Consider the following 14,917-nt stretch of genomic DNA (forward strand, 5'->3'; position numbering starts at 1 on the left):
GTAGAAGAATGGAATAAATCGGGAATCAGAAAGTTATATTGATCAGACAACCACCTTAAACAAGCCTTGTTCATCAGCTTACTCAGAATGTAATTTATCTTTTTTTTTTGTGACAGTTTTAAGAAAAGTGATGGGGAACACGTGGGACAGTATGTTAGAGAAATTGCACCTCAAAAGGGGAGAAAGTTTTTTATGTTACCTCCTGGTTAGCAGCAGCTAGTTCTTCTTCCAGTGCAGAGACTCTTTCTAAAGAAACCCTCAGTCGTTCCCTTACCTAGAAGAAAAATCAAAATATGTGCAGTAACGTAATTTCTATTAGTCTTTAAAATTTATATATCTGCCATATGCACTACAGTACAAGCTGCTGGTCTGTTTGCAGGCATGCAAGGTGTGTCCATGCATGAGACATACTGTCTAGTAAAGGCTTAAACCTAACTGTAAGAAGAATCAACCCACAAAAATAGGTGTCAAACTATAAATGCCGTATTGCTGTTCCATAGTTTGCCTATAATTCTAGGCAATGCACAGCGAGTGCAAGTATCCTAAAACCACATTCTGCAATAAAAGTAAAACGTTATTCACAAGCATCTTTTTACAAAGGATAAGGAAAAAATGTCTGAAAATATGTTAAGTCCACTTCAGGGAAGATGATAACTACTCTACTCATATGAACTGAATTCACCAAATTCACTGAAAGAATAACCTGCAGCATTGCCTGCAGCCATACATATTAAAGATTCTTCATAACATCATGAAGTTTGTTTTGCTTTTGCCAAAACACATAAACAAGTTACATTCTCATAATCGGAAGAGTGTTGTGTTTGTACCAGCTTCATAGATGACTTATTCTGCTCTAAGAGAGTCTGTGAGGTACTCTCTAAAACAACTACAGTTTAATACCTCTGAAGACATATTTACTCTTTTTGAGCACCCCAGCTCACGTAACCTTAGATAACCTAGATTAACAGCACAGTCACCAGGCTCCCAGTATAATCCAACAGCAAATTAGACCTAAAGTGAGTTTCACTGCTGTGTGGAGCGTTGTATCTCTCTATTCTGATTATACAGGGAGCCTATGGCAACTCTTCTCCTGCCCTACACAGCTTCATTAGGCACCTCAAGTAAAATGATCTACAACCTGGCTAATCAACTAACACTTAGAGGATATATTTCTATTCCCACGCCAACTATACTGCGGTAGTGCTGTTCCAGTTGATGATCTAAGGATGTTTAAGGCTATTAGCAATGTTTTTAGAGGAAGCTAACATATTCTATTAGATCAACAGATGTAGCTGAAAAGCAAAAGAAAAGAAAAATCAAGCTTTCATGTACAAAGAAACAATGTACGTTCTTCAAGTATGTACAATTGTTTTCGGACTGCTGACAAATATAGAAGACCCCGGAAAAGATGTGTATGACCTAAAGCCTTTATACATTTTCCAGTGAAACCTCTCGGTCTAATAAATGATATTACCCTTCCTTATATACTTTATTTTCCATCAATACTTAAGAATTGAAATTTTGCAAGTACCTTGTGACATATATTCCCTACATCCCACGAATGGCTTACACTTTAATAGATGAAAATTACTTATTAACAAAACCATAACATAACATGTAGACAAATTTTATCCTAATTAAGTTCTGAAAGAACTAAATCTAAACAGCAAATACATTTGCAGGAAACAAACACTACTAACAAATGCAAATCTGGTTTATATTTTAAATTAATTATTGTTTATGTAGTACTGTGAGTTTTAGGTCATGTTTACGCACTTAAGGTTTACTAAAAGAAACAAAAAATTAAAAATGTATTTTATTTCTTCAATAAATTATTAAAATGCCCTCAGAAATCTTTACTATATCCTAAACAAGGTTGCTAACCTCAAGAGAGCAGAAATCATGAGTGAGAGACCCTCAAAGGGACAAAACAAAAATGAGTTGAAGAGTCTTAAGACAGAAGAAACAGTATTAAGACTTCCCCAAGATTAAAAAAATCCTTAATTTTTATTTCAGCTTTTGATTTATTAATTTCCCTTTATTCCTTCACCACTACAAGACTGAAAAAAATCAACTGTTAATGTACCCACAGATGCATGTGTGGTCTAAATGGACATTTCCTATAGGGTACCAACATGTAACCAATAGCTGAGCTGCAGTTACTGACTGTGCCTGCTTCTCACCTGATGTAAATGAATAGTTTAAGCCATCCTGAAGTTTGACAGTGACTGCTCTTCATCTCTGACAACTGTAAGAGTGAAAGCCACTACATATTTTGATGACAGTCTAAACTGTTTCCCTACACCAGAACAACAGAGTGCAGTTAGAATACATGATGGAACCCAGAATGTGCCACATAAATCACAGACTTCTGTAAAAGCCTTTAATCATAAGCCTCACCTTTCAAAATCAGCTACATGATAAAAATCAGATATAATAAAGCTCAGCTTTACAGTAGTGTACAGTACAGAAGTTATCATTACCATCATTTTAAGTAAGTTTTTAGTAGGCAATTCTAACACACAAAATACTTAGAAGTAGTTTGAAAAGTTCTGCTTTCTATTTCTAATTTCTTCACAATCCCCATCAAATTATATTTTTCATAAAAACATTTCATACAAAATATATAATGAATCAATTATTCCACCCGCAGTTGAAAAATTTCAATTGTTTAAATAGCTGAGAAAGTATTTCTTACTTTAATTGCCTTTCCTTTTTCCTGTTTTGTGTATGAAAGCTAGCAGCATTTCTCCAGTTCTCTCAACATCCAAGGGCTGCTTGATAATCTTTTTCATGTTCCAGGCAGATGAAAAGTCCTAGGCAGTGCGATCCACTACATGGCACTCACATCTTTACTCTCCCTCTACTGCTCCCATGCTCTTTGCCTTCCCAGAGTTTTCCCTGATTCCTCTGTAGATCCTGAAACTACCCTTCTGTATCTTGCTTCTCTTCCCACCACCACTTCTGTCTTTCACTAGCTTTCCACTGTTACCTAAAGTCCACGTCCCACCAGTAAGGGGTGTAGTCCTGTCTCAGGAAACTTGATTTCAGTCTTTCTGAACACAGTGGGAGCTGGCGACAGCAATTGTTTAATGGAAATCTCCATTTCCTTTTAAAAAGTACACAGAAAAATGGCAGTTGTATTTCTGGCTTCAGTCCTCTAGGCTGTAAGCAGAGCTGAGAGACAAACTGTTTGAGGAAAAATTCACAAGGTGGAAGTCTCAAATATCTGAAATTGAATGCAGGGGTGAGTTGGTAATTTTATTTAAATTTTCATAAAGTTTCCTGCGACCTCTACATATGCAAAGTGTTTTATAAATGAGAATGCATGTTATAAAACCAGGTTTTAAACAGTCTAACACTTGCATCACTTTGAATAGTGAATTCGCAAACCAATTTGGCAACATTAGTGAGGAAGTCACAGCTCCACTGGGAACTGGATTCACCAAAAATATTCTTAAACTTTATACACTGTGGCACTGTAGAACTGACTCTGAGTGGGTTTTATATGGACATTTTAAAGCCTAAAAACAACACTCCTCAGAAATAATAGGCAGTTGTTTCAAGGAAAATTTAGGAGTGAGAGATTTTTTTACATGACACTAGAAAAATGGGTAGAGAATTAACAGCATCATTCCAAATATCAAGCTATTCAAAGCTATTGGTCAAATAGCTATTCAAAAGCTATTGGTCAAATCCAAGTTTTCATTCTTGGCCTATTGTCAGTAATAACATGGAGCAGTATCAGTGCAAAACAGAATGACTGTTAGAAATTTTCCCTTCCCTTCCCTTCAAATTCTTTCTCTGTATGTACACAGCTAATTCATTGCCTTTTTTCTACAACTACCTATCCCAAAGTTGCAGTCTGATGGCCCTTTCTACCCTCTGGATTTCAGGCTTGAGAAAAGAACTGGGAGCAACTCTGCCTTGGCATAGGAGTCTTCTTTTGTCCCTTTATCTGAGCAGTGAACAACTAATTCAGGTTCACATTCACCATGGTGACGTTGGAAGTGTCGCAACTAATACCTCCTGTTCAGCCACCTTACGTTGTGGTCGTTGAAGTTGGGGGAAATCTCTGATTCTACCAGTGAAAGAGAGAAAAAGTGCTACATCGGTGCTTTTATTTGAAGGAGAATTCTGCTCTGGTTTACAGCCCAGAGACCGTATTGCTGTCTCATTGTAAATAGCATACACGTTGAAATGGTAACTTCATTTCTTAAGTTAATGTAGATTTCTTTCTTAGTCTTCAACTGATTTCAAAATACACTTCAGGAAGAACACAGAAGCCAAATGAAGATTTCAGGTTTGGTCATTCACATTCGACAAAAGAATACAGACTGCAAATGGCATATCAATGGATGCAGCATATACACTTGGAAGGAAGATTTCACTGTGAGCTATACTTACCAGATAGTAATTGCATTAATGCTTGCCTGAGCGTTGTAAGTCATAATGAATAACCTTTGAATCTAAGTATGGGACAGCAGCCAAAGGCTCTGTGAAATCCTAAACAAATGTACTGCAATAATTTTTGTATTGGATTCCCCCTTCGAATTTATGTTAAAGTAAACAAAACAAACAGAACTATCCTAATTTCTGATAGGCAGGAAAGACTCTTCTTCCAGGATCACTGCCTTGATAAGAGACAAAGGAGCAGGTACAACTGCAAAATTTTCTTATCCAGTCATTCTATTTTTCATATGATGAATATAGATAAATGATTAATATTTCACATTGCTTTCTCCTTTTGGAAATTCAAAGACAGTGAATGAGTAAATATAGTACACAGAAGTAACCACAACCTTAGTGAGATAGTGTTTATCACTTCAGAATGATGTGCTACCTAAATTTCAAATGCTACTTCAACAATATATTTCTGCGGTTTTACTAAATAAGGGTTCATGAAGTTAGGTAAGAATAATCAGATGTTGTCTGATCTACTAGAACATGGTGTAACATGCATTTTTAAAGGACAGACTTCTGCTATGTTGACACAGATACAGCAAAAAAGGTTTGCTCTCTGCTTGTTACTGGGTGTATCCAACACGTGCCCAGATGACCGGATATTCCATTGGCTTTTAAACGCATCCATATTATCTTGAAATGTCACATAGTTGATCTCATGTTAGCAGTGCTGTCAGTGCAAGATATCACCCATCTTTCCCTGTCTCCTAGCAACTGCATCTCACTTTTTTCTCTGCTGTCAAATTCTTTCTTCTTTCTCTCCAGATACTCAGCCCACAAAGAGCTTTCAAAAATACTTGTACATGCCAGAATTGAAACACTTTTTCATGAATAGTCTAGTGAATAAAAGCTCTCTTAGCTACCTGCTTATGAATAAAAATGATAGTGATAATGTCAACATGAATTAGTTGTTTTTGTTTGTGAGAACAGTCAGGTACACTTTTCTGCCGTGAATTAATTTTAAGAGAACCAGCATTTTTGAATCTTAGCTAGGATGATAAAACTTGGCAGCTGCTTTTCTCTGTGAAGATCAACTGGAATATTTTCCTTAACAAATACCCAAAAGAGGGTTTGGAGGAGAAGCTGCTTACAATGTTTTTTTCTTTTTAAATGCCCCTTTTAGAAGTTGAACCAAAAGCTTAAGTTAAGGTAGAAAAAAAGGCTGCAGGAAAAGAAACATGTTCAGACAGATACTAGAAGGCAAGTAAAGCTACAGAACGGTATAAATAAAATGACCATTTTTCCAGTTTTTCTTCTTCCTGAATTGCATATAAGGAAAATGTATGTCCTGACCTATTCTATGCTAAGTGTCTAACCGAACCATGGAGTTAATCTGAGCTTCTATTTTATATTCAGTACTGATGATGTCTAGTAAACCCCTTCTTCATCTGCTTTCCATATATATCCCAAAATATCCTATAGTGCTGTCTTACATTATTTGTATATCTTTTATTTCATGAAATAAAACAAACCAGCTACATACCAGCTACTTAGCAGCCATAACAGAAGTCTTTGAGTCCTCAAACATTAAGGTGTTCAGGGGTGATTAATTGGTGAGAAATGATATAAAATATATTTTATTAACTAGACTGGCTATTCTAGGACTTTTTCTATGGCTTTCTATACTAACTGAGGATATTTTATACCTTGGAGCACCATGAAAATCTAGACCTGGCAGCAGAATTGCCAGTGTCCTGTGTTTTCAGATTTCTAAAAGTTAAAGATTTTAGCAGAATTAGATACATAAAGATGTTCAAAAATGTGTATAGTTTCTGTCAAATAAAATTTCTGAACAATAACATTCATTTTATGCAATATCATTTCCGTTTGTTGTGCCACAGACTCACTTGCCCGAGGAAATATGAGGTAACTTCCACATACACATAAAATAGTAAATATTTAAAAACTAAATTAACTCTTTCATTATTCCCATGTCCTAAAGTGAAAATTGTCACAAAATACACTGCAACTGTGAAAGAACAACTATGAAAGAACAATCTATGAAGACTGCTGTATAATAATTTTAGGATCTCACGCGAATAATGGTGGAATAACAGCATACTCTTACTGACTACTATTCGTATGGGACATATATATCAAGTTCAGCCAACCAGGATCTGCTTTCTAGTGTGGGAAGCTCAAGAAAACTTTCATTGTATAGGGAGTGAAGAGATCCTGAAGGAGCTGTCAGACACTGAAATAATTGTCAACGGCAGTCATGCTTTCTCTGATTAATGCAATCATGTTTGTTTCTGTATGTTATTCTATCTTTTGGAAAAAAGCTAAAGGCAAAGCTCAGACTTCCTGTAATATCTGAAGAGGCAATAGCCTTCTTGAAAAAAGATAAGGCATCACTTCTGGTACTCCTGATATTGAAACAGGCCTCCCTGGAAAGAAGAATCCTGAATGTTTTACTTTCCATCTTGCACAGTTTTGTATTTTTCATTGCATTTGGTTATAGTAGTGAGTATGGGGTTTTGGAGTTATTGTACTGTGTACATAGTAATCCTTGAACCACCAATCATGTCTGTAGTATAGCCTGTTACAACATCTCAAAATGTTTTAGTGTAGGAAGTGAGAGCATGAAAGAAGAGACCAAAAATGAATATTTCCATCTACGAAGACTGTAAACACTAGCCCAGGATTTTCTGTAAAGATACTGGGACTAACATTCTTACAAAAAGATCTTATTATGCTTTTTCAAGGGTGTAATGGCTAAGTTATTGATTTCAATGTCAACATTGTCTGTGAATAAAAAATAATAGAGAAAAGTTTCCAACATTAATTTGCAAATCGTCAGAATACATTTTCAATGCACATCTGACAGTTTTCTTTAGTCTTCATCCATTAACTTACTTCCTTTTAGGGTATATTTTCTCATGGGGGAAGATTTTCCTTCCTGTGACATCAAAAGAAAATAAATCATGTTTCATGTGTCATATCATGTATCATATCATTTGCCTCAGTGTTTACTGGTCAGGTCTGCCCTCTGGCCTCCCAGGACCCTGACCATAGCAGCAGAGCCTGTGGGAGTGAAGCATTACCACAGTAGAAGAAGGTAGGACGCAAGCAAATCAGACATGCACAAGTCCAAGGGACCACACTGGCTGCATCCAAGGGTGCTGAAAGACTTGGTCAATGTCATAGTGAGGCCCTTCTCTATCATCTTTGACAGGTCATGGCAGTCAGGGGAGGTTCCTGATGATGTGGAAAAGCAAATGTCATGTCCATCATCAAGAAAGGCAGGAAGGAGGATCCAGGCAACTGCAGGCTGGTCAGTGCTGGGAAGGTCATGGAAATTACCTTCCTGCTGGAAGCCATTTCCAGGCATATAGAGAACAAAAAGGCGATTGGGAACAGCCAGCATGGATTTGCCAAAGGCAAATGGCATCTGGCCAACCTTATTGCCTTGTGTGATGACATGACTTCTTTCATGGATTAGGTGAAAGCATGGGGGATGTTGTTTACCTTGACTTTAGCACGGCTTTCTGCAAGAACTTTGTTTGTCACTATAGAGAAATTGGTGAAATACAGATTGAATAAATAGATTATAAAGAGAATGGAAAAGTGGCTGGACTCCCAGCCCAGAGATTTGTGACCAGTGACACAAAGTCCAGCTGGCATCTGATTAGTAGTGGTGCTGCTTAAAAGTTGATAAGGAGACTGCTATTCCTTTATGACTTTATTAATGATCTAGATGATGGGGTAGAGTGAACTTTCAGCAAGTTTGTGGTCTATACCAAACTGGGCAGAGTGGTCAATATGTTGGAGGCAACTCCCCTATTCTGAGTGAACCTGACAGGCTGGAGAAATGGGCTGACAGAAACCTCCTGAAGTAAGCAGAGATTAGAGGATGGGCTGGGGGCTGATTGAGGAGAAGGCAGCTTTGCAGACAAGATCTGGGGGTTGTGGTGAACAGCAAGTTGAACATGAGTGTGCCCTTGTGGTGAAGAAGGCCAGGCACATGGGGCTACATTAACAAAAGTGCAGCCAGTGAGTTGAGGGAAACATCGATTCCCCTCTGCTCATCACTTGTAAAACTACATCTGGAGTACTGTGTCTGGTTTTGGGCTTCCCAGTACAAGAAAGACACTGACAGATTGGAGTGAGTTCAGCGGAGGCCTATCAAGATGGTCACATGGACTAGAGCACATGGCATACGAGGAGAGGCTGAGAGAGCTGGGTCTGTTCAGGCTTAAAAAGTGAAGGCTCATGGGAGACTTTATTGCTGTCTACAACAACCTGATGGGAGGGTGTGGAGAAGATGGAGCCAGATGCTTCTTGGAGATACACAGTGGAAGGACAAGAAGGAACAGCTGCAAGTCTCAAGAAGGGAAATTCCAACTAGGTATTCAGAAAGAAAAATTACAATCAAGATAGGCAAACACTGGACTAGGTTTTCTGTTTTTCTCCCTGGGGATACTCAGAACTTGACTGGACAAGGCCCTGAACAACCTGAAATAGTTGGCCCTCCAAGAGGCCCAGCCTACATTATTCTACTCTTCTCTGAATAACTTCAACTAGTTTGCATTGATGGAATCATATCTCATTTCTGAAGGTGATGAAACACATCTGAAATATATGCTTTACAATTTTTCTGTCAAAGAAAGTACAGAACAGATGACTCATACACCATAAAAGTTTATTAGCACATTTGGGTGTCTGCAGTCCTTCTTACTCCCATCATTTTTGAGTAAAAATCCTGATAATGATGACAATATGTGGTATAACGTGGTAGCATTATATCATCAGGTATCCAGATGGTATATAAAACATCTTGGTTCCAGTCTTTCTAATGAGAAATACTATAACATGAACATATAATTTTATGCATGATTTGTACCTGAAAATAATGGGCCCTAGTTTAAAACAAATTAGTTTAAAATCATTTAGTAAACTGTTTCCTCAATAACCCTTGGAATGTTTTGTAATGAAAGTATGAGTTAAATAAGTTAAAATTATACAAATCTTCTGCTAATATGATTGCACACAGCTTATTTTTCTACACTGATAATTGTTGTTACCACTGGGACATAGACCCTGTATATACATATGATGTACACCTGTGTTATGCCAAAATTTTTAAATAAGCTGATTACTGATTCTAATCTGTTATGTAAAAAAATAGAAAATATAATTTTCAGAACGTAGGTGGAAATACTATATTTAACTAAAATCTGATTCTGTATGGTAATCTTCAACCTGGGATGTAAAATAAACTGCACAGTAGAATAAAACCTTTGCAAAAGAAGATATCTAAAAAGCACATTACTGCTGAGTAATCAGAATCTATTTAAAGATTAGTTCTCATGATTTCTTATATTTATCCAACAAACTGTCAAAAAGTATAAAGCATGAGAACTCCCTACTTTTTACAGTTTTATCAGTCTTTAAAATGTTGAATAAAAGATCAAGGCTCGAACCATAAACCCTACTAATCCTCATAAGATATTTTTAATAATACAGGATTTTGTAAGTCATAGCGGCAGTAAAAACCTTATAAAACTGAACTGTTAATAGCAGCTAAAAGTCAGTACATTCCTTTTTCTAAACTTCCTTTAAGTGTGCTTTTGTGATGTGTAACTGAATAGAACATGTTCACTTATACCTAAACACAAAATCTAAGTTCAGACTTGGCATTTCTTAAAGTTACTTAAATTCATTTAACCTTGAACCTGATAGTTAAATCCTGTATAAGTCATAATCTATAGTGTTCCACAACTTTATTAGCAATGAAAAATAAATACTATTATATAACTGCAGCTATCCTATTTATAAAGCTGCTTTTTTTTTTAATAACAGCTCCTTAAATATAGTGAACTTTCTGAGTACATTTCTGAAAAAGTTAAATGTATGACCATGAGACCACTGGTTCTATACAGTGCAGGTCAACTATGTAGTGCACAGCTCCAGATGCTGTTGTGCACAAGATGTCTCTCCTGGTTACCCAACCACATCAGACCCAGACGCAATTCAGCCGCAGTGCTGAGCCCAAGCAAATGAGCCAAGACAGACCCCACAAGGAACCAGGTATGTTGGTGGTGAGCAGTGATTCTCATGTGCTCCCCACGTGTAGTTTCAAAGCACTTTCCAATTCAGATACAGCATCTTTTGAGTATATTGTTTCTAGACTTAAAATGGATTTCTGAATTCATGTAAGGCGATGCTCAAGGTGATTTCTCAGTCATACTGAGTTATATTCACACTAAGAAGTCTTTCCAGCACTGGACACATGGGGAATGCAGTGCAAAGACCCCCTGAATTGGCATAACTAGATGCAGTTAACGTCATCAGTTTCTCATCTTGGTTTTGAAACCCCTCCACTACTTTTGATAATGAAGGATTGTACTCATTTTAGGTTACTATACTCTTACAGGAAATAATGCGCTTATGTAGTAAATGCTGAAAAATCTCTGAAACTTAGGAGGTTTTCCTCTAATAATATTTATATAAGTTGTAAAAATTTTGAAGAGGCAAGTTCTTTTATGTAGATGGGAACACTATCTCATTCTGCCTTTTTACTCTCAGTTTGTGGATATGATATTGAAATTTGAGATACCTATACTTTCTCAGCAGTAACTTACTTAAAAAGACATACAGCAGAGCTAATAAACCCCATGGTGTCATGTTTGCTTAAGGTTGAATAAGAGCAGCATATCTGGTAGGGGTGAGATTTACGTGAAATTGTTTTGCAATAGTCAGTAGTATTGACTACACATGATAGCTATAGTGACATGAAGTGTATTATAGCTATTGGTCACACTTTCTTAAGAATTTCTTTGGATGTGTATAATTGCTGCAAGTACAGGACATATTTCAAAAACGAAATTAACAATACTATTGCTCTGTTGCATTGCGAGGCACAATAAAACAAGTCTAAGAGTGTATTATTTGGTAAGCTTTTCTCCATACTGTACCTTTTCATCCAAAGCCTTGTGGTGCTCAAACAGAGATTTCAGGGCTTTGAGGACCTCAACTTCACTGGAAACTCCTGAGGGAGACTGTGCTTGCCGTTTCACCACTGTCATCCTCAGTGACCTTTCGTGTCTTGAGACAAGGCACTCCAAATGCTCCAGTAACAGCTATTGGATTTAATATAAAAGGTTATTAATTTGTGTGCACCTAAACGCCATGGAATTTCTAACTACAAAGTGCACAGTACCAAATGGCAGTGCTCTTGGCAACCTTGCTATGGGAAAGACTGCTGGAATTGTTGCCAACATTTCATGATTCTAAATCAGATGGAATAAGTAGAAAAATAGGAAATGTACTCATCTTTTCATTTACAACTCTGCTATGAACAGTGAGAACAAAAAATCACTCAACACAGAGTCACTATTTAACTAAATTAAATACATATTTACAATGTTATTTGTCATAGTAATTGATTAGCATTAATAACCAAATAACAAACAAAACCAGCCTAAAACATTATGTAAAAATGCTAAAGTAGTTTATAATTGATTCAGCCTAACTGTAATATATTTTTAATTTATACTGGAAGTCACTTAACATTGGATGAAAAAATAAACAGAACATTTCATTGAAATTTTAAGACAGTATTTATTCTAAATGCCATGGCTAATGGTGTTTGTCACTAGCATGTTCTCTAATGTCTCTATCGTATTACAAACATGATGGAAGACAAAAAGGTCCACAAGCACTATCTTTTAGGCAACTGTAAGTAACATCAACCATCACTGCTGTTCTTAGTGTTTGAACATACATGAGCATTGGTTAGCTGTAAAGCTAAAACAGGTTAGCTAAATTCATGAATCATAGCATGTGATAAATGTATTGTAATTACAACACACAATTATATCTAAATCATTGAACTGGAAATTTGAAGGTTACATAGATAATTATCTATCATTGCTTCTTTGATATGGTTCTTAATACAGATACTATTAGAAAAGAGATATATTTACCTTTAATGCATAGTTATTCTCATCCACATAATGATCTTTGTTTTTACACAAATTAAAAGACATGGAACAGCAAAACCAGACTGTAATCACATTGTAATTGTAATATACAGCTATTAAACCAGGAATGACTTGGGTTTAATGTTATCTATGCTTCAGTCATGGTTCCTGTATCTGCACTTGCACCTGGTTATTAGTTTACAATAATTCTATTATTTAGAAAAAAATAGTGAACACCTATGCAAATGATGTTAATACATTAAGAATTGTAATGACTCCATGCAGCTGAAGAAAGGAGGAATATATTTTTGTCATTTTTGAATTCAAGCGATGGCCCAAATTTATCAAGAGCAAATGAGCATGAAGACGCATGAGCTTTGTCATCTGATCCCTGTAGGGTTGAAGGCAGATGTTGAGGGATTTTTAATAATTTGAAGCAGTCTGAAGCAATAGGCATGTTTGAAGTGGCCTGTTCATGACAGAAGTATCAGCAACTTGATGCTGGAATGTGGTAAGCCTGTAACTCAGGTTAGATCAGAATAGCCTCTAAATATTTACCGAGTATTTCTGTCCATATCAGCACTTAAAGCACATATCAGCACTGTTAAGTGCTACCAGAAATTTCTGAATTAGGGTCTACATTCATACATCTTCATGTCTTTTTCTAGGCCATGGAGATTACTGGAGGAAAGAAAGTCCCAGCTGATTTCTAATGCGTCTGTCCCATCTCTCCCAAAAGACTGTGCTGCCGCAACATTTCCTTCCGTCAGCAGCCAGGCTCTGCCCCATTTTGGAGCCCCAGGGTAGCCAGACCGTGACTCGAACCCCATGCTGTGGACCTACATTTTGAAACAGTCACTGCTACTTGGTGGCTGCTCCTGTCAGAGTCTGACTCATCTTTCTTTCTTTACGCAATAACTTCAATGCATCACGCCTATTTCAGGAACAGTCCAAACATGGTCAAAATGCTATTAATTATTGGAAAATTGAAAAAAAAAAAAAGAGGAAAATGTTGAACCACTGTTAACTGTTAGGATGGTCATACCTTCTACCTTCTGTAAGTCTGTGACTATCTGCAGCTCACACTGACACTCATTAAAACAGTCCAGAATAACAACATCATTTTTGCCCAACCACTGGGCAAATTTATATTTGACACCCTGCCACCTTCGACAATTTATCTTCCAAAGACTGTGATGATAGGAAAGGAGAATCCTGAGACCCTGTATATGAGTTCTAGCTGGAAAGGAAAATGAGAAAATCTGAAAAATCAGGGAAGAAAAATGATGGCAATACAGAATTCTCGACATGGAAAAAACTTTCAGGGCAGAAGGAATTACACAGAACCTACAGAACAAAGAAAAATAAGGAACACAGGAAAAAACAATGTACATCCAGCACCGTGTTTTGAGTTGGGGTAGACAAAAGATCTTGACAGGGAATTGGAAGATAGACAGAAGAAAGACAGGAACCTTCTTATGAGAAGGAAGAACAGAGACTGAAAAGAGTGGTGAAGTAAAAGCTTTTAAATAAGGTTTCCAAGTATAAGAAGACGGTAGAGTGGTGGGAACTCAGCATTTCTAATGGGGTGAAGGTGGAGGAGTTCACTATGTGGGATGAACACTACAGCACCCTACTCCATTCCACATTAGCAGATAAAATATTTATCTTTAGCTTAAGGTGCTATCATGTTAGAAATACACATAATGTATAAAACCAGATCAAGAGAAACTTATCCATTTAATACACACAAAAGCAATTCTGGTCCTTAATGTAAAATTGCCATTTTAGAGGTGACAAAAACATATTTAACAGTCTGCATATATTTCATAGTGGTTGTTAAATCAACATTGCATTGCCTATATTGCTGGAAAAAGAGAGAGCAGCTGACATCGCGGCAATGTGTTGAGGTGCCCATGGGGAATTACTGCATTACTTGTTAACATGCCATGCTTTTTCTTATTGTACTTATTCACCCAAGCTACTCGGATAACACTTATTCATTTTTCTGGAAATTACCTCTGAAGAGCAGAATCTTCCTTGCCGTCAGCCCAAAGATTGCTCAAGAAGGCATGATGACACAGTTTTCTGGCTAATAGCAATGCTTTATTTTTTGCTTTTGAACAAAGTCAGCTCTATTTCTTTACAAATTCTGAGATTCGTGCTTATTGGCAAAGCCGTGGTAGCTGACCAGAGCGTATTACTGACCAGCTCTCCCAGCGCCACATGGTTCCTCGCCATGCTGAGACGGAAGAATAATCCATGGGTCAGAGCACTTGACTGGGACTGAGCACCTGACGTCAAATCCTCGCTCCCTACTCTACCGATTTGATACTGCTATTTTACCCATCTTCACCTCAATTACAACTGTATTAAAAAAGGGTAATAGTTCTTCCCTACTTCCCTGTGAATGGCAAATGTAACTACACTTACAGAACTGTGAAGTGTTCAGCTACTACAGTGATGGGGGAAGGGACATAAAAATACATAAAATTGACATTGAAGATACTGCTGTGTCCAGGCAACAT

The 14,917-nt window shown here is 37.0% G+C and overlaps 1 protein-coding gene across 12 annotated transcripts in view; it reads right to left on the reverse strand.

Moving 5' to 3' along the window:
* The window catches only part of PPFIA2 (PTPRF interacting protein alpha 2), a 351,928-nt gene that overhangs the window by 120,790 nt on the left and 216,221 nt on the right, over positions 1-14,917 (reverse strand). For 10 of the 12 annotated variants that reach the window (XM_064509618.1, XM_064509622.1, XM_064509603.1 and 7 more), the window contains 2 exons: positions 11,382-11,546; positions 200-274 (listed from right to left, as the gene is read on the reverse strand). In XM_064509618.1, coding sequence (XP_064365688.1) covers positions 200-274; positions 11,382-11,546 — 240 coding nt within the window. The remainder of the gene's footprint in view (positions 1-199; positions 275-11,381; positions 11,547-14,917) is intronic. The other 2 variants (XM_064509631.1, XM_064509672.1) reach the window with 1 other exon arrangement.

The sequence above is a fragment of the Dromaius novaehollandiae genome, chromosome 1 (assembly GCF_036370855.1).
Source record: "Dromaius novaehollandiae isolate bDroNov1 chromosome 1, bDroNov1.hap1, whole genome shotgun sequence".
Lineage (NCBI taxonomy): Eukaryota > Metazoa > Chordata > Aves > Casuariiformes > Dromaiidae > Dromaius > Dromaius novaehollandiae.